Source organism: Hyaena hyaena, unplaced genomic scaffold (assembly GCF_003009895.1).
Source record: "Hyaena hyaena isolate Hyena2069 unplaced genomic scaffold, ASM300989v1 scaffold_57, whole genome shotgun sequence".
Taxonomy (NCBI): domain Eukaryota; kingdom Metazoa; phylum Chordata; class Mammalia; order Carnivora; family Hyaenidae; genus Hyaena; species Hyaena hyaena.
Window position 1 is genome coordinate 4,437,891 of NW_024080690.1, and position 22,926 is coordinate 4,460,816.

General features: G+C 44.6%; 1 gene segment (V, D, J or C); it reads left to right on the forward strand.

Moving 5' to 3' along the window:
* Window positions 1-21,777, forward strand: part of LOC120231558 — a 34,214-nt gene extending 12,437 nt beyond the window's left edge. Inside the window, 1 exon segment of the V gene segment in view lies at window positions 21,434-21,777. Within this exon segment, the coding sequence occupies window positions 21,434-21,777 (344 nt within the window).
* Window positions 21,778-22,926: the final 1,149 nt, after the last annotated feature.

Sequence of the window (22,926 nt, forward strand, 5' to 3'; positions counted from 1 at the left end):
AGAATATGATTCAAAAATCCCCACAAAACCTACGTAAGCAGAAGACCATATTATGTCCAAGGACTGAAAGCCTCTGTATTGTGAACGTGTCAATTCTGTCTTCCCCTGCTGCCCATGTCTGTATAGAAGCTAGCAAGTTCAGGAGAGAGGGCAAGATGGCGGAGAAGTAAGGAGCTCCGTACTTGCACTCGCGCCCATACATCACACAGAAAAGATCTGAAGCCATTGGAAACCTTACAAAACCTGAGAGATTGGGAGAAAAAGGACGCAGAATCCACTAAGAGCCTTCTAACGTGAGTGCGAACTGGGGAAGATAAAATCGGGCCGGAATCAGAGACTCCAGGGTGGGAGACGATCCCCCTCTACCCTCTACAGGGAGTGAGAGGGGAAAAGGAGAGAGTCCGAAACAGAAAAACCTCTGCTCGGGGGAGAAAAACCTCCGCTCGGTGCATAGAAAGACCGTACTTGCCAAATACCTGCACGCCAGGTACCCTCGCGCCAACTGGTCCTGGGGGGTGCTAAGCACACAAACTGCTTCTTTGTGCTGGCTCCTGGAGGCTGGACTTCAGAGCGGGGGCGCGCCTGCCACCATTGTAGCTCCCGGGGGGCTGGGGCCCTTGAAAGAGCCGCGCAGACACCGGGCGTCCGCGCTCCTGGCGGGCTGGAACTCGAGAGAGAAGGCAAGGAACTAAAAACTGGGAAATTAGCCTGTGAGTTTGTGTTTCGGGTGACGAGCCATAGAGGGGCCCGGTTTTCCTCACTCCAGCGAGCTCGGGCTCAGAACATCTGGCAGGCAGGCCCCCGCGCATGCGCGCCAGCCCGACACAGAGAAGGAAGCAGCGATTCTGACTCCACCCCCAGAGCTCCACAGGGGGCCTGGAATTGCCCGAGGGGGTTGCCTGGGAAGCTGTGTCTAAGGCAATTTCAGCGGGGCGAGAAGAAGAGGATTTGGAGATTGGAACTGACCTGGGTTGAAGAGTGCAACCAACTTCGGCTGCGCCCCCGGTACAGGGAGTTTACACGCCCAAAAAAGCGAGGTGCAGCGCTTGGTTCAAGAAGGGACTGGAGCAACGTCACAAGCTTATAGATAAGAATGTGCTAATAGCAGGGGACTTTAATACTCTGCTTACAGCAATGGATAGGTCAACGAGACAGAAAATCACTAAAGAAATAATGGACTTGAAAGACACATTGGGCCAGATGGATCTGACGGATATATTTAGAACTCTACATCCTGAGGCCAGGGAATTTACTTTCTTCTCAAGTGCGCATGGCACATTCTCCAAGATAGATCACATACTAGGACATAAAGCAGCCCTCAATAAATACAAAACAATACAGATCATACCATGCACACTGTCAGATCAATGCTTTGAAACTTGAAATCAATTACAGGAAGAAGTCTGGAAAACCTCCAAAAACATGGAGGTTAAAGAACACCCTTCTAAAGAATGAATGGGCCAATCAGGCAATTAGAGATGAAATTAAAAAATATATGGAAACAAATGAAAATGAAAACACAACAATTCAAAATCTATGGGATGCGGCCAAGGCAGTCCTAAGAGGAAAGTACATTGCTCTCCAGGCCTATTTCAAGAGATTAGAAAAAGCACAAGTCCAAAATCTAACAGCTCACCTAAAGGAGCTAGAGGCAGAGCAACAAGAACGCCCTAAACCCAGTAGAAGAAGAGAAATAGTAAAAATTAGAGCAGAAATAAACAACATAGAGACCAAAGAAACAATTGAACAGATCAATGAAACCAAGAGTTGGTTTTTTGAAAAAGTAAACAAAATTGACAAACCTCTAGCCAGGCTTATCAAAAAGAAAAGAGAGAGCACCCAAATAGACAAAATTATGAATGAAAATGGACTTATTACAACCAACCCCTCAGAAATACAAGCAATTATCAGGGAATACTATGAAAAATTATATGCCAACAAATTGGACAACTTAGAAGAAATGGACAAATTCCTAAACACACACTCACTACCAAAATTCACACGGGAAGAAATAGAAAACCTGAACAGACCCATAACGAGTGAAGAAATCGAATCAGTGATCAAAAATCTCCCAACAAATAAGAGCCCTGGACCTGATGGTTTCCCTGGGGAATTCTACCAGACATTTAAAACAGAATTAATCCCAATTCTTCTCAAGCTATTCCAAAAAATAGAAGTCGAAGGAAAACTCCCGGACTCATTTTATGAAGCCAGCATCACTCTGATTCCCAAGCCAGACAGAGATCCAGCAAAAAAAGAGAACTATAGGCCAATATCCTTGATGAATACGGATGCAAAAATTCTCAACAAGATCCTTGCAAATCGAATCCAGCAGCATATCAAAAGAATCATCCACCAAGATCAAGTGGGATTCATTCCTGGGTTACAGGGCTGGTTCAACATTCGCAAATCAATCAATGTGATCCATCATATCAATAAAAGAAAAGATAAAAACCATATGATCCTGTCAATAGATGCAGAAAAAGCATTTGACAAAATACAGCATCCCTTCTTAATAAAGACTCTCGAGAAAGTTGGGATAGAAGGAACCTACTTAAACATCATCAAAGCCATCTATGAGAAGCCTTCAGCTAACATCATCCTCAACGGGGAAAAACTGAGAGCTTTCCCCCTGAGATCAGGAACACGACAGGGATGTCCACTCTCACCACTGTTGTTTAACATAGTGCTGGAAGTCCTAGCATCAGCCATCAGACAACAAAAGGAAATCAAAGGCATCAGAATTGGCAAAGAGGAAGTCAAACTTTCACTCTTCGCAGATGACATGATACTCTACATAGAAAACCCGACAGACTCCACCAGAAGCCTACTAGAACTGATCCAAGAATTCAGCCAAGTTGCAGGGTACAAAATCAACGTACAGAAATCGGTTGCATTTTTATACACCAATAATGAAGCAACAGAAAGAGAAATCAAGAAACTGATCCCATTCACAATTGCACAAAAAACCATAAAATACCTCGGAATAAACCTAACCAAGGATACAAGAGATCTGTATGATGAAAACTATAGAAAACTTATGAAGGAAATTGAAGAAGACACAAAGAAATGGAAAAACATTCCATGCTCATGGATAGGAAGAATAAATATAGTTAAGATGTCATTACTACCTAAAGCACTCTACACATTCAATGCAATTCCAATCAAAATTGCACCAGCATACTTCTCAAAACTAGAACAAACTATCCAAAAATTTGTATGGAACCACAAAAGACCCCGAATAGCCAAAGTAATACTGAAAAATAAAACCAAAACGGGAGGTATCACCATCCCAGACTTCAGCCTCTACTACAAAGCTGTCATCCTCAAGACAGTATGGTATTGGCACAAAAACAGACACATAGACCAATGGAACAGAATTGAGAACTCAGAAGTGGACCCAAAAGTATACAGCCAACTGATCTTTGACAAAGCAGGAAAGAATATCCAATGGAAAAAAGACAGCCTTTTTAACAGATGGTGTTGGGAGAACTGGACAGCAACATGCAGAAGAATGAAACTAGATCATTTTCTCACACCATGCACAAAAATCAACTCAAAATGGATAAAGGACCTGAACGTGAGACAGGAAACTATCAACACCCTAGAGGAGAAAGCAGGAAACAACCTCCTTGACCTCCACCGCAGCAACTTCTTACTTGACACATCCCCAAAAGCAAGGGAATCAAGAGCAAAAATAAACTGTTGGGACCTCATCAAGATTAAAAGCTTCTGCACAGCCAAGGAAACAACCCAGAAAATTAATAGGCAACCAACGGAATGGGAAAAGATAGTTGCAAATGACATATCAGATAAAGGGTTAATATCCAGAATCTATAAGGAACTCACCAAACTACACGCCCGAAAAACAAACAACCCAGTGAAGAAATGGGCAGAAGACATGAACAGACACTTCTCCAAAGAGGACATCCAGATGGCCAACAGACACATGAAACGATGCTCAGCATCCCTCCTCATCAGGGAAATACAAATCAAAACCACACTGAGATACCACCTCACGCCAGTCAGAGTGGCTAAAATGAGCAAATCAGAGAACTCTAGATGCTGGCGAGGATGTGGAGAAACGGGCACCCTCCTACACTGTTGGTGGGAATGTAAACTGGTACAGCCCCTCTGGAAAACAGTGTGGAGGTTCCTCAGGAAACTAACAATAGAACTCCCTTATGACCCAGCAATAGCACTGCTAGGAATTTACCCAAGGGATACAGAAATGCTGAGGCATAGGAGCACATGTACCCCAATGTTCATAGCAGCACTCTCCACAATAGCTAAAACATGGAAAGAGCCTAAGTGTCCATCAACAGATGAATGGATCAAGAAGATGTGGTTTATCTATACCATGGAATACTACATGGCAATGAGAAACAATGAAATCTGGCCATGTGTAGCAACATGGATGGACCTTGAGGGTGTTATGCTGAGCGAAATAAGTCAGGCAGAGAAGGACAAATATCATATGTTTGCACGTATAGGAGGATTAGGAGGAACTTGACGGAGGAACAAGGGGGAGAAGAAGGGCGGAAATGGTGGGGGAAAGGGAGAGAGGCAAACCATGAGAGACTCTTGAATGCTGACAAAAACTGAGGACTGATGGATGTGGGGGGGATGGGGGGATGGGCATGGAGGAGGGCACTTGTGGGGATGAGCACTGAGTGTTATGTGGAAACTAATTTGACAATAAGCTATTTGTAAAAAAAAAAAAAAAGAAGCTAGCAAGTTCACACCCTATGAATCTCTAGCTCAAGCTTGAACTACACCCCCTTCCCCTCCCTGGCCATTAGAAATGCTCAACATTCTGTACCATGGACCAGCCTGGACCTGATTGTGCACATGCTGCCCTCTCCAGGGGTCCCTTGTAGGGATAATAAACACCCTCTCAATTTCTCTTGGTTGGTGGAGTACTTCAGCTTCAAATAATGCCTAGTCATTGGAAAAGGGGTCTTTCCCACCTCCATGGAAAATCCCTACAACATAAATAGTGAAGGAGATAAGGAAAGAAGGAAAGCTCATAGAGTTGAGCCCCGCTTTTCTTTCTTCAGTGAGAATCTGAGATAAAGGAAAGGCTGAGAGGTCTCAGAGCTGAGTACAGCGTTCTGGAATCTCATACCATCATAGAAGAAATCAATCTCGGGGAACCTAGATGCCCCATTTCGTTACATGTCTGACTCTTGATCTTGACTCAGGTCATGATCTCACAGTCTATGAGTCGAGCCCCACATGTGGCTCTGGGTTGATGGTTTGGAGACTGCTTGGGATTCTGTCTCCCTTCTATCTGCCCCTCACCCACCTGTACACTTGTTCTCTTTCTCTTTCCAAATAAATTAAAAAAACCTTAAAAACAAATTTTTACATTAATCTCCAAAGAATAAAAAGAAGGAGGGACTCTGACAAACTTGAAAGAGCTTCAGTTGGAATCCCAGCAGGGCCACGCCTCAGGAGGAGTGAAGAACCAGGCCCAGCAAGCAACCTACCGCCCAGGCTATAGCCCAGACTCACAGTGCGATCCTTGATTGGACGAGGGTGACACCCTAGCATCTCAGGCTGCCAGAATCAAATGTCATTTCTCTCTGGATGATAAAATCATTCCAGAGCCTAAAATCGCCACTAACCTGTTTCACAGCAAATAGGTGTATAAATCGACAAAAGTGTTACACATACAAAACACAGTATGGTTTTCAGCCAACAATTCTAGGGTGCCAAAATCCAGGAAAAAGAAACCAGGAAACAGAAACAGACCCCTCAATTTATAGATATTAGGTGCTAGGATGGTATATGCATAATGTGTGGGGTGACAAGATTGAGATTTATAACAAGAGCTCGGAACTATTATAAGGAACCCGCAAAAGATACAGATCAAGGTTCTCCTTTCCTGCAGCACAACAAAGTACAAACCCTGCTTTTCCCCAGGCCAGTGCTCATGGCTTTGGAGACATGTAGATCACACTCACATATTTTTTAATGTTATTTGTTTATAGAGAGAAAGCACAGATGAGGAAGAGCAGAAAGAGAGGAAGTGCAAATCCCAAGCAGGCTCCACACCTCCAGTAGAGAGACCAATTCGGGGCTTAAACTCATGAACCATGAGATCATGACCTGTGCTAAAACCAAGAGTCAGACTCTTAACCAACTAAGCCACCCAGACACCCCGAGACTCACATTTTTATAAAAATGTTCATTTATTAACTGAAAGAGAGAGACAGAAAGGAAGTGCATATGATAGGGGGTGAGGCAGAGAGAGGGAAAGAGAGAGAGAATCTCAAGCAGACTCCACACAGCACAGAGCATGACTTGGGACTCAAACTCATGAAATTGTGAGATCCACGACTTGAGCAGAAACCAAGAGTTGGACACTTAACAGACACTACCACACAGGTGCTCCTGTACATCATTTCTTCATTTCAGAATTCTTTTTCCATATTTGAGTTTCCATGATATATTTCTTTCTTTTTCCAAGCTCTCATGGGCAGCTGTGCTAAATCAGGCTCCATCCCACTTGTCTCTGGCCCTGGGAGGGACTGTCTCCATCTCCTACAAGGCCAGTCTCAGTCCCAACCATGGCACTGGACACACTTTCCTTCCTGGGTTTCAGCAGAAGCCACACCCATCTCTGTAACCACTGACGCATATGGTGTCCACAGGGCTCCAGGGGCCCAGCCCAGGCCAGCGGCAGTGGGTCAGGGACAGTAGTCACACGCCCAATCACGAACATGGAGCGTGGATACATCGCGCACACGTCTGGGCACAGAACACACACAGGGACCCTGCGCAACATGACAGCCTTAAACACGACCCTCCCTGACAGGGTTGGATGTTCTGCTCCACTGAGCAGCTGTCTCCTCCAGGGCTAAGTCATCAGCTGCTTCTTTCAGAGAAGAACCAAGCTGGGGGAGATCCTAATGGTGGGGAGTCCTCGGAGGAGGTCAGGGAAGTCCTCGGAGTGGGGTCTCAAGCCCCGGAGTCTCTTTCATTAGAGGGCCCGAGTCCAGGACAGCGTGGCTGAGGCGGTTCTCACATGGCTCCCCAGGGCTCTTCCCCTTGACTCTTTGCAGTATGGACTCTGAAGGTAGAGCTCCCAGTTCTCCATGGCACCAAGACTGAGGACCCCCCTGTAGTAGGGGAAAGTCAGTGAGCTCTGCACATGGCTTTGACTTTAGTTCCCAGCACAGTGTTAGTGCTCATGTTCAATTCTGCTAAGTAGGTGATGGTTATTTGAGGTGATAACCTCAGGGGAAGCCAGAGGAAGAGTCAATAGGAACCTGCTTTCATTTGTGAAACACAAGGTGAGTCTCAATTAGTTCCAAGTACCTTATGGCATAGCAATAAAAATAACTCAAACTCAGAAAAGAATATAAGTGCTTATGGAAGAGTTCCACATGTCCCCTTTGATTTTTCCTTCGTCCTCTGATTGTAATTCCAGTGCCTGCTGGTGACCCCACCAGCTCCCATTATTTACAGCATGGTTACTTATTTGCTCAATCCTGAACTATATAGAAGGTGATCAAATATTGCCAGTGACTACGTGGAGAATGAGAACTCCAAGTGACAGAGTTCATGTTTGCATAGAATTCCATTCCTCTTTGTGACACCTGCATGGCTCAGTCATTTAAGCTGCCAGGTCCCTCAATGTGTGCTTTACTCTTTAGGCTGCAGGGACTTTATGTCTTAGTTTCCCTTCAAACACAGACACGTTATATTACTTTGCTCACGTGGGTGCCCCCCTCCCCCCGCCTCCTCCCAAGCTGCTGTGCCCACCAGGAGATTTGCATACTGTTCCCTAAGGGAGGGCTAAGGCACAGGGTCTCAACTAAAACCTTCGCACCTGACATAAAAGATCAGCTCAGATCCTGCAGTGAGTGACCAGGACTCATCACATAAACTTCTCATAATGAGGTTCCCTGCTCAGCTGCTGGGGCTGCTGGAGCTCTGGATCCCAGGTGAGGGCAGAGTGGGGGGGCGGTGAGAGAGGGGAAGGGTGTGGGGGGGAGGAGAGTTCTGAGGACACCACTGCACTCTGTGCCTATTTTGTCCAAGTGTTGCAGACCTCTGTCCTACACTCTGGGAAGGAGAATGTGATGTGGAGATCTCTGACAGTCAGGAACATTCAGGAAGGAACAAAGATCTATGTTCTAAGAAAGACTATGACATAGAGAAAAGGAGATGTGGTAGACGAGAGTAGACACCCTTCTGTGTGTTACAAATCTTAGCATCTCTTTTGAAATCGGATACTTGGGGATATAAATAAAAATCATCCAAAAAGATTTATCCTGCAATAATTACTAAAGTAAAATTTTCAAAATGACTTATCATACTTGCATGTAATCTTGCTTTTCTCTTCTTCCTTCAGGATCCAGTGGGGATGTCGTGCTGACACAGACTCCACTGTCCCTGCCCGTCACCCTTGGACAGCCGGCCTCCATCTCCTGCAGGGCCAGTCAGAGCCTCGTGCACAGTAATGGAAACACCTATTTAAGTTGGTTCCTGCAGAAGCCAGGCCAGTCTCCTCGGCTCCTCATCTATAAGGTTTCAAACCGGTACTCTGGGGTCCCAGACAGGTTCAGTGGGAGTGGGTCAGGGACAGATTTCACCCTGAGAATCAGCAGGGTGGAAGCTGAGGACATTGGAGTCTATTACTGCCAGCAAGCTACACACGCTCCTCCCACAGTGATTCAGCCCCGAACACAAACCTCCCTCCTATCACGGCCCCGCTGCCCACACGTGCTGTTATTCTGGGGAGCAGGCACCGCACATTCTGAGTCGAAGAAGAAGACACTAGAGACCCCAGGGGACTAGGTGGCAGCTGTGGGCTCTGGGCCACAGGCTGCAGCTCAGGCACCACACAGCAAGGCCCCGGAAACGGCACGTACCTGTTGGCGGAAGCAACAGGGGTGAAGGTGCCCGAGGGTCCCGGGAGCAGGCGGTCATGAGAAAATGCACAGGTGACTGAAAACCCTTATTAAATCTCCCTGCCTGGCCTCCCGTCATCAATTCAGTCAGCGTGACAGGCAGACACCTGGGGCAGAATGTGGGAACAAAGCTTCCAGGCTCTCGCCAGGATGCTAAATGGATTAGGACCTTAGGACACTGTCTTGATTTCTGTTGATACCAGGTAATACATTGGCAATGCCCACGTATCACTCACTTTCTGACTGTCCTTGCAAGGAATGGTGGCCCTCTGTCCTGGAGTCACAGTCAAAGAGACTGGAGACTGAGCACATTGTCCCTTCTGGAGCCTAAAAGGATAAACACAACAAATTGAATCGATGCACTGAGATCATCCCAGCTCAGACGAATCAAGTTGTGATATTTGTCCGAAGAGAAGGCTGTGCAATTACAATAGATGGTGGCCTGGTTCACATGAGAAGTGGAAGTCGGCCCCACTGAGTACATGGCCTTGAATTCATTCCTGAAATGTCATCAGGACCAGGAAAGAAAGGGTAAGAAGGATGAGCATGGAAGCCTGGTGAAGGCTGGAAACCTACAGTAATGGGTGACCTTGTCTCCTTGGGAAGGAGACAGGGACTCTCCATGTGCCTAGTCCTGAAAACCAATGTCATGTCCCCTTCAAGCCCTCCCAGGCAAATGGGTCACTCCCCTGGATGCCATTCGTAGGGAAAACCAGGGTCTAACTTCCTATTGTTACAACTTGGTCACTGATAGCTTGAACCAAGATAACTCCTGTTCTCCTACAGCAAGTGACCATGTCTCAAAGTCATTGGGAATAGTGACAGAATTTGTATTAGAAGTATTGAATGAAGGGTGAGAATGATTTATAACTGGATATATGTCTTAGATGTTAAAAGGGTACAAGAAATCAACTAAGAATCACTGGAGAGGTATTCTATCCCACACAGTCTTGGGCAAATACTTCCATCAGCCATTTTAGAATGTTGAAGTTTTGTAGGCCAAGAGAATTCCCATTTCTGGTAGATTGAAAAGACCTAATAAAAGGGGTGACTGTCATATGCTCTTATATTATATTTTTTTTTCTTCATTCCACATGATATTTTCTTACCTGAGAAAACAAAATTTTGGCGATCGCTCCATCGAGAATACCATTACCAACTCTCACCAAAACTACAGAGCAACCAAGGACCTAACTTTGTAGCCAACTTCCACTTGAACTTGATTCAGGACACCTGTAAAGCAGCTTCCAACACGGTGTCCCAACCCTTGTGGAGGCAGAGAATTGGAGGTTCAAACACTGTCTACACTCTCAGCATCAACAATGGACAGACTAGCACCGTTGTTCTTTACTGCTCTCTATAATGTCATGTCCAACTCCCCACAGGGTCCCAGCCCTGAACACAGTCCCCAGTCCCGCGGGGCAGGGAGACTCTTTTGTGATACTGGATCCACTTTACCACTGCAACTGCACTGAAGGGAGCACCACTGCTTTCTTTGGTGAAAAGTGTGCACCATGTAAAGGAAGGTTGCACTTCTCAGCTCACAGGTGTTTGTCTGGAGAGAGGTCATTGCCCCTGGGTCTTCCACTCAGCGTTAGTTACAACGTGAACAGGTGAGCAGGGCCTGTGTGGTGCTGTACTTGAGCACTAAATCTGCCCCTTTCACTCCAACACAAGGAAAGAGCTGCTCCGGTGTTTGGAAGATTTGATGATGCATGTTTCCACACACTTCAGTTAGTGCTTGTGAAATAATGGACAAGCATCACACACACACACACACACACACACACACAAGAACAAGGAGACCTGTGTATCTAGAATACTTCATAATGGAGAACCAAATTTTCGTTATCATGTAGTATGCTGTCCGAACAAGTAACAGGGTGTTACAAAAAGTGTTGCTTCCAGAGTTGACTAATAAATGACTTAAAGACCAAACAGTTCCCCATCATTGCTCTTCTGTCCTAAATCTATCAATAACAGGTACCTCGTGATGGGGAAGTGGCTGACATACCACTTTCTGTCAAACCACAGGAAAGAAACCCTATCTGTTTACTGAACATCAAATACAATTTTTGAATCTTCATTTGAGTCCTCCGGAGCAACCCAGAACCACAGCAATAACTGCATACACTGCTGCTCTGTACTCAGTACAGATTGGGGTGATGTCAGCCTGCCACGAGCCCAGAGAAGAGGTAGAAGCCAAAAGCCTAAGCTACTGAGATGGTCAAGAGTGAAGCCTGTCTATATGCTCAGTAAGCATCCAATACCCCTCCCACACTCATGTATGCTCAAGATCAGTGTACTGAGAGTGGATAAGACTTCGTAACAGAGCCCCGGTGGCAAAGGGATGATACATTCCAAAGAGTCCTGAAGAATATGCAAGTATTTTGCACTGTGCACACAGGAAATGCAGACACGTCCTAGAGATCCTGGGCCTAAATCCAGACTCCTCATCTCAGATAGAACTATGATGTCACCTCCAGCCCCACCTGTGAGGTGTCTGCAGCCTCTCTAAACCCCACATAATCCCGCTCCTTCTCTCTGTGACCTTAAGTGCTTTTGCAAGTCTTCAGCTGAGACCCAGTGAGATACTATTTTTCCATTCCCATTCTCCCATCTTCCAATAGCCTCTGGCCAGGAGACAGAAGAGAGCTGAGTGAAGGGCGGTCTTCCGAAGTTACAGAGTAATGGTGTCTTGAGGTGGGCAGAGAGGCAGGTGCTGGGATGGCCACAGGGAGCGCTGACATGCCACTTCCAAGGAGGGCATCCTACTGCGGGTGCACCCTGGTCCCTTCTCCAAGAGATGCAGCTGAGGGCATGAGCAGGTCAATAATATAAATCTATCTGGGTGAACAACTCAGATTCAGATGATACAAAAAAATCTGGAAAATGTAGTCAAGGGTCCATGGAAAGTCATTACGGTCTTCAGACTTTCTTGTCCAAGAGACATAGAAGAGGTGACTGCCCTTCACCTCCCCTTGAGCTTTGCACATTCTTCCACGATTTAGCCAGAAGACCTGCAACTCATACAGCTTAGGGAGAAACAGGGCCGAGCAGGGAGGCAGCAGCAGGTGCAGCAAAGCCTCTCTGACCCAGGGCCCTGGGGACGAGGTTTGTGTGCGAGGCTGAAGCACTGTGGGAGGAGTGCTATAATACTGCTGACAGTAATAATCTGCCACATCTTCAGCCTGGATGTTGTAGATGGTGAGAGTGAAATCTGTCTGAGACCCACTGCCGCTGAACCGGTCGGGGACTCCAGGTGCCTGAGTGAATGCCCAGGAAATGAGCAATTGAGGGGCCTGTCCTGGTTTCTGCTGATACCAGGCTAAGTTGGTCTTCTGGTCGGAGCTGTAGAGAAAATTCTGGCTGGACTTACAGTTGATGGTGATGCTCTCTCCCATAGACCTACTCTCAGAGCTTGGAGACTAGGTCATTTCGATGTCCCCAGACACCCCTGAAATCACAAGTAGACAGTGGCCATACACAGCATCACTGATATAGTAAAATATGTATTCAAAAATGAATGTTTTCTTATTTTTGTAGGAAACCAGACTGTTTTATTGAAATGGTTTATCCATACCACATGGTAGAGTCATTGGCCAATTTTATAAAGATCTTTCTCCTCGGAGTCTCTCACCTGAGATGCAGAACACCAAGAAGAGGAACCGTTGGGGCTGTGGCATCATCTTGCAGCTGGTCACCCGTCCGATGCACCCAGGCCCAGTCCCCAGGAACCCTATTAATAGGGCTCTGAGCAGCCAGCCTAGGGCCCCAGGAGCCTATGCAAAGCATCAAAGAGTATGAAAGTGTCTGGTCACTGCCTTGTGAAGCAGAGAATGGAAAGAAAGAGACAAAATATCACGACCCCAGGGAATGGGATTTGTATGCCCAAGAGACCCAGAAGTCACATCAAACTATGATTCACAATATTATCCACCAAAATCCCCAAATGTAAATTCTTGTTAGTACCAAGTGTTCTATTTCAAATCAGCTGAAGTCAACTTTAAAACATACATCTCTTTTTGTAGTAAAATGTATGTTTACGAGCATATAAGTTCAGAACCTAACTTAAACAGTATAAATGTGATGTGAGCACATGGAATCTACTCAAGTTGTTGGATAGAATGGAGACATAGTGCCCACATTTTTGTCCCTGGCTGTGGTTCTCTTCTGAATTTTAAATACATATTTGAAGTTGCACTTGGACAACTGAGAGGAGCCTCCTTTTGTCCAAAGCAGACCTCTGGTAGTTCCCTCTGCACAAATACTGTCTCAGAAAATGTGTCACCAAGTACTTGTGAGTCACTCTTGTCACTGCTCCTTCGGTCAACCAGTGTGTGAAACATCTCAGATCTCCCCAGCCCCCTTCACTAAGTGACCTATGGGGTCACTACTCCTTGGGAGGGGGTGGTCATAGGTGAAATAGTTTTAGTTCCCAGCTCTGCAGGGCAGTTCTTCATTTATTCAGACTCCAAATCAATAATAATTCCAAAATTACCCAAGCAGCTTCAGGAACTCGCCTGGGCATAAAGCATTGAAAACACATCAGACAGAACCTCCGATCTCCTAGTGCTCTCTTTCACTGGAAAAGATAGATAGCAAAGAGACACATGCCCTCTCTGCTCCTGCCACTCCCACCTTATGAGGTCCCTGTGTTGGCACAGTGTCATCACTTGGGGTGAGTGGGGTAGTAGGTGTCCAAGTCCATGTTATGTAACCTCATCTTTCAGCCTGCACAGAGTCAGAGGAAGAGAGAACGAGTCCATGCAGGATCACAGTTTTGTTTTGGAAAAATAAAATCAACTGTAGTCTCCTATATTGTCAAGTCTCCAAATCATCTCTTGATCACAGACAGTAGTCTTTCATTCATAATTTCCTTGTAGCCTGAAACTAACCAGGACACAGTTCAATGACAGAAATCAACACTCAAACACTGTGTATAAAAATGAACAGGACCCCGTTCCATCAGGGCACTGTTCTATGGTTAATACTCATTTCTAGTGAAGGGAACCATCTTTCATTTTTTCTTTTTCCCATATATTCTTGAAAAATGAACTTTATCGCATAGAAGAGGTAAGCATTGATTCTTCCTTTGCCTCAGATTATAGTGACTTCTCCCTTGAAGCACTCACTGTTTCCTCCTATAATCCTTAACACAGAGTATGGGGTATAGATGGAAGAATGGACATTAGTATTCTTTCCTCTAAACTATCTAGTTTCTCCACTCAGTTCTCTGTTCCTATTTGGTAGTCTTGGTTTGAGTAATGCTGATTCCAATCTAATTCCAAGGATGAAATGCAGAACAGTAGATTCTCTGTTCATCATGTTCTCCTCCTTGACTGCAGTGGTCTGTAGAGATCTGTCAAGAATGGCCATCACTGAAGCTTGACCATCCGGAGAGAATCTCAGAATTCCTGATAGAATGTGAGGAATGAATACTGTTTGTACAAGGAGCAGACAACACCAGAATCTTTTGGCATCCATGCCAAGCTTCCCTTCATATGGAACTAGTGCAATGGAAGTCAAAGTGGAATGGGAGGAAGAAACTGGATCTTAGTGACATAAATAAGTGGCAGGATCAAACCTAGCCTTAAGCCTTCCACTCTGGACTCTTCATTAACATAAGTGCCCAGATTCCCTTTCCTATATAATATAGTGCAATTTGAGGCTTCTGGTAATTGCAATGAAAACTCGCCAAAAGATGTTACACTCTGAACCAACCTAATAAGGTAATGCAGTTGGAAATACCTCCGTTTTATGTTTTGGCCTACAAAGTCTCACCACAGAAACTACAAAAGTAGCATTGTTTATAATGGTCAGCCTTTAACCTGGAAAACCATGAAAAATGCAAGCCAATATGGTGATATCATACTTTTCCAGGGAGAAGTTCACTATTTTCTTTAGACTGTCAAAACTGGTATTTTTAAGTCATTAAAAATCTGTTTCTTAAAGTATAAATTCATTTATTTTGGGGGTGCCTGGGTGGCTTAGTCCGTTAAGCGGCCAACTTCAGCTCAGGTCATGTTCTCATAGTTCGTGAGTTGAGGCCCCACATCGGGCTCTGTGCTGACAGCTCAGAGCCTGGAGCCTGCCTCAGATTCTGTGTCTCCTTCTCTCTCTGCCCTTTCCTGCTCACACACTGTCTCTCAAAAATAAATATAAATTAAAAAATAAAATAAAATAAAATAAATTCATTTATTTTTATCATAGTTACAATCCTGAAAGAGAACAGGATCTTCTTCAGGAATGAGCACAGCCAATGGGATGGATTGGAAGACATATACACACATGCAACTACGTGCACACACATATATCTACACATTGTCATAAAAGGATTGTAGCCAACTTGATAGCAGGTACAGCTATCCTAGTTGTATACATTCACATGCATTCCATGAACTACTCCTCATCATAATTATACCATCTTTAAATCAGTAATCAAAAACCTCCAAATAAACAAATGTACAAGACCAGATAGATTCACTGGTAACTTGTAGCAAACATTGAAAGATTTAATATCTGTTCTTCTTGAGGTGCCTTGGTGGCTCGTTCAAGTAAACATCTGAATTCGGCTCAGGTCATGACCTTGCGGTTCATGAGTTCAAGCCCCGGATCAGACTCTGTGCTGACAGCTCGAAGCCTGGAACTTGCTTTAGATGCTGTGTCTCCCTCTCTCTGGCCCTCCACTGCACATGTTCTGTCTCTGCTTCTTTAACAAAAACAAATAAACATTTAACAAAATTTATCTATTCTTCTCAAAATTCCAAAAAGTTGAAGAGGAAAAATGCTTCAAATCTGTCTTATGAATCCACCATTAACCTGATACCAAAACCAGACAAGGATACCCCAAGAAAAAAATTACATGTCAATATCCTGGATGAATATAGATACAAAATCCTCAACAAAATAATAGCAAACCAAATTCAAAAATGCATGAAAATGATCACACACCATGATCAGGTAGGACTCTTCCAGGGATGCAAGGATGGTTCACCATCCACAGAACGAACAACATGTTCTATCATATTAACAAAATTAAAGGTAAAAAACAGAGAATTGTCTCAAGAGATGAAGAAAAATCACCTGATAAAATTCAGGATCCATTTTTCAAAAAGAGAAGAAATAACAAGTGTTAGAGAGGATGTGGAGAAAGGGAAACCCTCAGGTACTATTGGGAATGTAAACTGATGCAGCCACTGTGGAAAACAGTATGGAGTTTCCTCAAAAACTTAACAATGGAAGTACCATATGATCCAGCTATTCCACTTATGGGTATTTATCTGCGGAAAACAAAAATAGTAATTCGAAAAGATATCTGCACCACCGTGGCCATTGCCCCGTTGTTTAAAATAACCATGTTAGGGAAACAACCTCAGTATACATTGGTAAGTGGATAAAGGAGATGAGATATATACATATACACACACAATGATATACTACTCAGCCGTGAAAGGGAAGGACATCTTGCCATTTTCGACAACATGGGTGAAACTCTTCCCTCCCCCCACCCCCCACGCCCCCATCCACAGTTGGTGAGAGGCTGGAGTCCCTTCTTCACCCACAGGGAGACGCTGAGACTCCTGGTGGGCTATTCCATCTCAAGCTGGACTTCCAACCGCCTTGTAGAACCACAGGCAGCTGTTGTAGAGGATGAAGTACGGACACAGAAGCTTCCTGAGAGCAGACCCGTACCCAGGAGGCTGTGCTCCTTGCGAGGCTTCATCGTGTATGGACTTGATGTCGTCCACACAGCAGGCCAGGCACAGCCACCTTGCTTTTAGGGACTGGAGCTTCTCCACCACCAGGTGGCTATCGGTGCCCTGTGTCTGTGAGAGCCGTGACACCTTCTCCACAATGTGCAGGGGGCACTCTGCCTCCCCACTAAATATTCACAAGGAATGGGTATGGACCATATTTCAGGTCATACCTGAACAAAGCTGAGAGTCACTTTTCACCCCAATAACAAAATTGAAACTTACTTTAATATATAAACAAAATCTTTCAGTGATAGAAAAAAATCACTTTGAATAAAAAACAAAACTAAAGTGAAAGTGAAGATATTTGAGTAGAAATTAGGAACCAATATTAAAGGGCCTGTTTCTCTGTAAAGTGGACCAAAGCGGTGGGAAAAGGTACAGGATGGAGAGGAAGAGGTGATATCACAGATAAGGGTCTGGCCCATGGGTCCAATTTGGGTCAACTCTGGAGAGCGATCCCGGCTCTGCACCCCCCTGTGGGGGTGGCTTAGGCTTTTGTCTGCCTGCATCACAGCACAACGTCCTCTGTCCTCCTCTGCCCAATACAGCTTTCTCTTTCCAGAGATATTCATCCTAAGAATATCCCCTCAGCAGAGGCTTCTGGGTGGCTCAAGAGGTTAAGCATTCGACTCCTGATTTCAAATCTGATCATGATCTCAGCATTGGTGGGGTAGGGTCCCATCTCCAACTCTGCCCTGACAATATGCAGTGTGCTTGGGATTCACACTACCTCCTTCTTCCTCTGACCATTCCCTGCAATCTCTCTCTCTCTCTCTCTCTCTGTCTTTCAAAGTAAATGAATAAACATCAAAAATAAAAATTTAAAAAAAGGAATATTCCCCAACCAGTGCTAAATTCAATATGAGGCTGCTGTGCAGGGACCAATGACTGTGACCGATGATGTCCATGGCACAGGCCAGATTGTCATAATGACCCTCAGACATAAGAGGTGTTCATTGTCCAAAATCAACAGGGACAGAATAATAGCAGAAATTGGGATCGGTGGCAAAAGACCTTGATCACATGTTATTAGAAATAAATCAGTGCACAACCACTTAGAGAAGTTTGTCTCTCTTACTGGAAAACTAGGTCAGGTGAGCTGAAGCCTAAAGTCACTGCTTCTGACTCAGTTCCTCCACCTCAGCCAGGTCAGCATCTCAAAGCTCATGGACTGAGTGCAAGGCCAGGTCTTGAAGGAAGGACCCTGAAGCTTTGCCAGAGATATATTGAGCACATCTTGCTCCCTCAGTTTCCCTAAGCAACTCAGGGCTCAGGGCCTGTGCTCAGAATGTCCCTTCTCTGCCCTGATGAGGAAGCTCGCTGCTAGGAGGCGACAAGGAGAAGGCCATGCTCCAGTGGGTGGAGAAGGAAACTTTTCTCTGTGCTTAGTGTTCAGTGTTTAAGAAATTAGAAGGAATGAAACAGAGGGTTCATATGTAAATCTTTAGTTGGCTTGGATGGTGCCAGAATTTTCTTCTAGAGTCTTGCATTGACTGAATATGTTAATGCTTCATACCCTCTCTGTCTTTTTCAAAATAAATAAATAAACTTACAAAGAGTATAGATTTGAGACACCTAGAGTCCTGTTTCCCACCTGGACCTCATGGAAGTTCTGAAACACCACTTACAAGTGTTATTATTTCTGGGTAATGACGGTGACCAGCTTGGTGGGCTCTGGGTTATGTCCAGGGCACAATAGAGTTTGTAAACATGCAGGGGAAAAAAATACCTGTTTACAATGAGGAGCCCTCTTCCTTTGGTCAACAGAGAGTATAGGAAATTTTCAAGCCTTTTCTAGATCCCAAAAGAATTTTTATAAGATTTTACATTTTCTGGATATTTTCGGGCAAGAAATTACAAGACCAGGAACCAAACAGAAAAGGGGACTTTTAACTTTCCATGTTATGTTTCATAGGCAATAGCAATACTCTTTGAAATTCCAGCATTCTAAAGAAAACTGTCTAAAATTAATCTCTTTAAAATGGATATACAGTAAAAGAAACATGATAGATCACTATTTTCCAGACATAATTCCAAACTTTTAGTTTTCATGTACGATAATGTGTGATATAATTATTTTTTTATTATAGTTAACACACTGTTATATAATTTGATGCATGATCTGACATCTAAAATGAATAGTCCTCAAACTCACTTTAAGATGGATAAGTTTGGTTCATATTTTTCCTCATGGTTTTTATTTTCAGTTACTTAACTCTCTGAATTCATTCATGAGAAGGATTCATTAAGAGGACTGCAATTTTCAAGGGCAACATGACTGCATGGGCTACCCCTATAAGAGAGATCAATGAGGAAAACCACACAAAAAGGTAAATAAAATGCCAACTAGTAACATATGGGACATGGGCTGTTATAAGCCTGATTCTATCACAATATTTCAATAGCAATCGAGTCCCTCCACAGAGTTCAGGGTTTACTTTCAAAATCACTTTTATACAATATCTTTTCCCGCCCTGGTACAAAATCTTCCTGGAGGATTTCTAGAAGGTTTTCACGCTGACCTTGCTTGTGTAATCATGCCTACCATTGTATGTTATCAAGGTTTTCTTGTTTTTTTATTTTTTGTTTTTCAGTTCAGTATGATTTGGGTTTAAATTTCCTGAGATGTAATAAAACCACAAATCCTCTCTCTGTTTCTCCAGGATTTTGTTTACAGGACTGTGACTCCCTTTGTGAGGCCACTTGAAGCAGACACAATTCTCACAAACGATTCCATATGGCATACATCAGGCTGATACAGGAAGGTTCATCAGGTCATGTCCCTGTTTTCATTCAGGATGGTTGGTAAACTGATGCCTCCAGCAGCTTTGAACCTGGACCTGATTCCACAGTGACTGTCATTAAGTGGAGACCCAAGAAGATGTCAGTCATAGACGCAGGTTACACCCCGACATTAAATTGTTGTCCCAGGTATTGTTATTCTCACATACAGAATCTGTTTTTGAACTCAGGGACTCATAGCTGTTGCCGCCTCACATAAACCAGTGCGAGACTCAGCTTCTCCCACGGTACTAACAGGACCCCAGAACCTCTGACAGACACTGATTTTACATGGGGCACCTGGGTGGCTCCATTCGTTAAGCGTCTGACTTTAACTCTGATTTTGATTGCCCAGTTTGTGGGTTCGAACCCTCGTCAGGTTCTGTGCTGATAGCTCAGAGCCTGGTGCCTGTTTCAGATTCTGTGTCTCCCTTCTCTCTGCCCATCTACCACTTGTGCTGTCTCTCTGTTTCAAAAATAAATAAACTATATGATACATTTTTTGAAGAAATTGGTTATACATGATGAGAAGACTGCATATAGGAAAGGATTTCCTAAGCATCTAAAAGAAAATAATAGCAAAGAAAAGGATACATTACAAAATTAAACATTCTTCATTTTCTCCAATCTGCTTAGCAATTGTTTCCCATAAGAAATCCCTGACTTGGGGGAGATGAGGGGTGTGTTTCTGTGTATATTCCACAGCTCATATATACCATATGGTGTGTGTGTCTGTCTATGTATGTATGTATGTATGTATGTATCTATCTATCCATCCATCTATCTATCTCTCTATTTATCTACCTGTCTCTTTGTCTAAATATCTAGGGTGAAAGAGAGAAGAAATACAGGATACACACCATGTTGTAACAAATGGTTACCAAAAATTGAACACTCACTGCCTAAAGCATAAAATTCTACTCCTTTCCTCGTCTCCTAAGCAGGGCTATTAGTTCTCTACTTGTGAGTGATTCTTTTCTCCTTGTCTAGATCTTTTTACTTTCATCTTCTTGAAAGTCCCAGGGTGAGTATAATTCATTAATTAATGATTATTAAAGTATCTTAAAACATTAGCTTGGAAACGGCAGATACCAGAGGCTCTAGAACTCTCTACTTCATCCTGTGGTTTGGAGATACTCATCCAATCAACCGGAGTGGGGCGGCTCTGTTTCGCCCAAGACAGTAGCTGAGAGGACTCCAAGCCTAAAGGCCATTCTCCTGTCAGATAGTGACTCGGGACACTCAAGTCCACATCTTCAGGGTCTCTGCAGCTTTCTCAGAAGGGCAGGGATATAAACACTGTGTCTTCCCAGATACTCAGATCCTTCTTCCCACTCAGCAGTAAGGAATTTGTCTCTGGTAGTTTCCCTCCAAGCACAGAACGCATTGGAAGGTACTTTGCTCATAGGAGAGGTCTCTGTGGCCCTGCCTTAGGCTCTTTCCCCTCTGCCACACACCCCAGGGGATTTGCATGTGGTCCCCTGGGAGGCCCTGGCCTGTGACATAAAGCTCAGCTCTGTCCTTCTCTTTACCTGTGAGGACCCATCAGTCCCGCTTCTCACAATGAGGTTCCCTGCTCAGCTGCTGGGGCTGCTGGGGCTCTGGATCCCACGTGAGGGCGGAGGGGGTGAGAGAGGAGCACGGGGTGTGGGGGAGGAGCTCTGGGGACGCCCCTGCTCCCCATGTGTATTCTGTCCTTGGGTGGGACTGCCCTTCAGCAAGGGGAATTTAATTTGGGGGCCTGGGAAATCAAGAACAAACACAAAGGACAAGGAACAGTGCTTTAGTGAGATGCTGGGGAATAAAGAGGCAGCTTTGTGCCTGCAATTCTTGGGTTTCCTTTGGACACTGAATATAATTAAATATGAATCCAATCACAAAAAAAATGATTTTGCCTAAAACACACACACAAAAAACTTAAAATCAGAAAAAGTGGCATAAAATTGTGCTTCCCGCTCATTCCTTCAGGATCCAGTGGGGATGTGGTGCTGACGCAGACCCCTCTCTCCTTGCCTGTCACCCCTGGACAGCCGGCCTCCATCTCCTGCAGGGCCAGTCAGAGCCTCCTGTACAATAATGGAGGCAGCCTTTTAAACTGGTTCCTGCAGAAGCCAGGCCAGTCTCCATGGCTCCTCATCTCTTGGGCTTCCAGCCGGGCTTCTGGGGTCCCAGACAGGTTCAGCGGCAGCGGGTCAGGGACAGATTTCACCCTGACAATCAGCAGAGTGGAGGCTGAGGATGTTGGAGTTTATTACTGCATGCAAGCTCTACAATCTCCTCACACAGTGGTTCAGCCCCGAACACAAACATGACAGTCAGCTGCCCCAGCCGGTAGCTTCTCTGGGGAACACACAGAACGTTCTCTGAGGCTGTGTGAGAGGAAGGTGCTGGAGACTCGGGGACAGCCTGCAGCTGCCCAGTAAGGCCCGTCAGCGGCACAGCCTGGGGGCAGAACCAGCAGGGAAATGGCAGGCGATCCTGACCTGTGAGGAATGGGTCACTGTGAAGGAAAGAGCCAATGACAGCCCCGCCCCATCCCTGGTCCCAAGCCTGTGCTGTCAGTTAAATATTGCCAGTCTAATCACCAGTCAAGTCATATAGATATTTGGTGACAGATTAATCCATACTGGAGATGAACAGTGTGGGGTCCATTTTCCACAGCATCATTTGCTAATATTGGTAATGGTGGTATTTCTCACTGTCTTTTTTTTTCACTTCGTTGCTTCTTTCCCTACCTCTCCATTCATATGTTGAAGAGAGCACCCTGCTCAAGCTCCCTCCCTGAGAGAATGGATGAGAACTATTAGTAGCATGTTTAATTCTGATCCAATTAGCTTTTTGAAAATTTTCTGAAAGATTCCAGTACCAAGATTCTTTGCTTTCCCTGCACTGCATTTTTTCTAAGTGAAAAGGAGATTCTTGCAATTTCAAAAGTGATGACCCTGAATAATCTATTTTTGGGAAAAGTACAGTAAATTCATGCATTGGGTACATTCCCTTCAACAGAATCGTGACCTTCCACATGAATCGTGACCTAATCACGGGTCATGTCGTTAGGTCCTCACACACATGACAGAAGCAAGAGTGATTAAGTCCATAAATATCTAATCCTGTGCCTAGTTAAGAAAATAAAGTCTACTAGGGATGATTGTCTCTTCCAAAATAATGAACATCATGACAGGTACAATTAGATCCAGTGTATCAATTCTGGCTGCTATGACATCCAGTGGGAAAACGTACATAGAAATCAGGCCGCCCGGAGCTCACACAGCATGGCAGCCTGGGTGATGAGTTTGAAACCCCTAGGATGCATGTTCATCATTATTGATTCAGGCCTACAAACCCACTGCTTTCTTGTCTCCCACAAACTTTGGTAAACGGTGTTTTCTTTCAGCTCAGTAAACTCTCCAGTTTCCCTCTTTGTTCGTTCTGTTTCCCTTTTTATTCTTTCTGGACCTGAC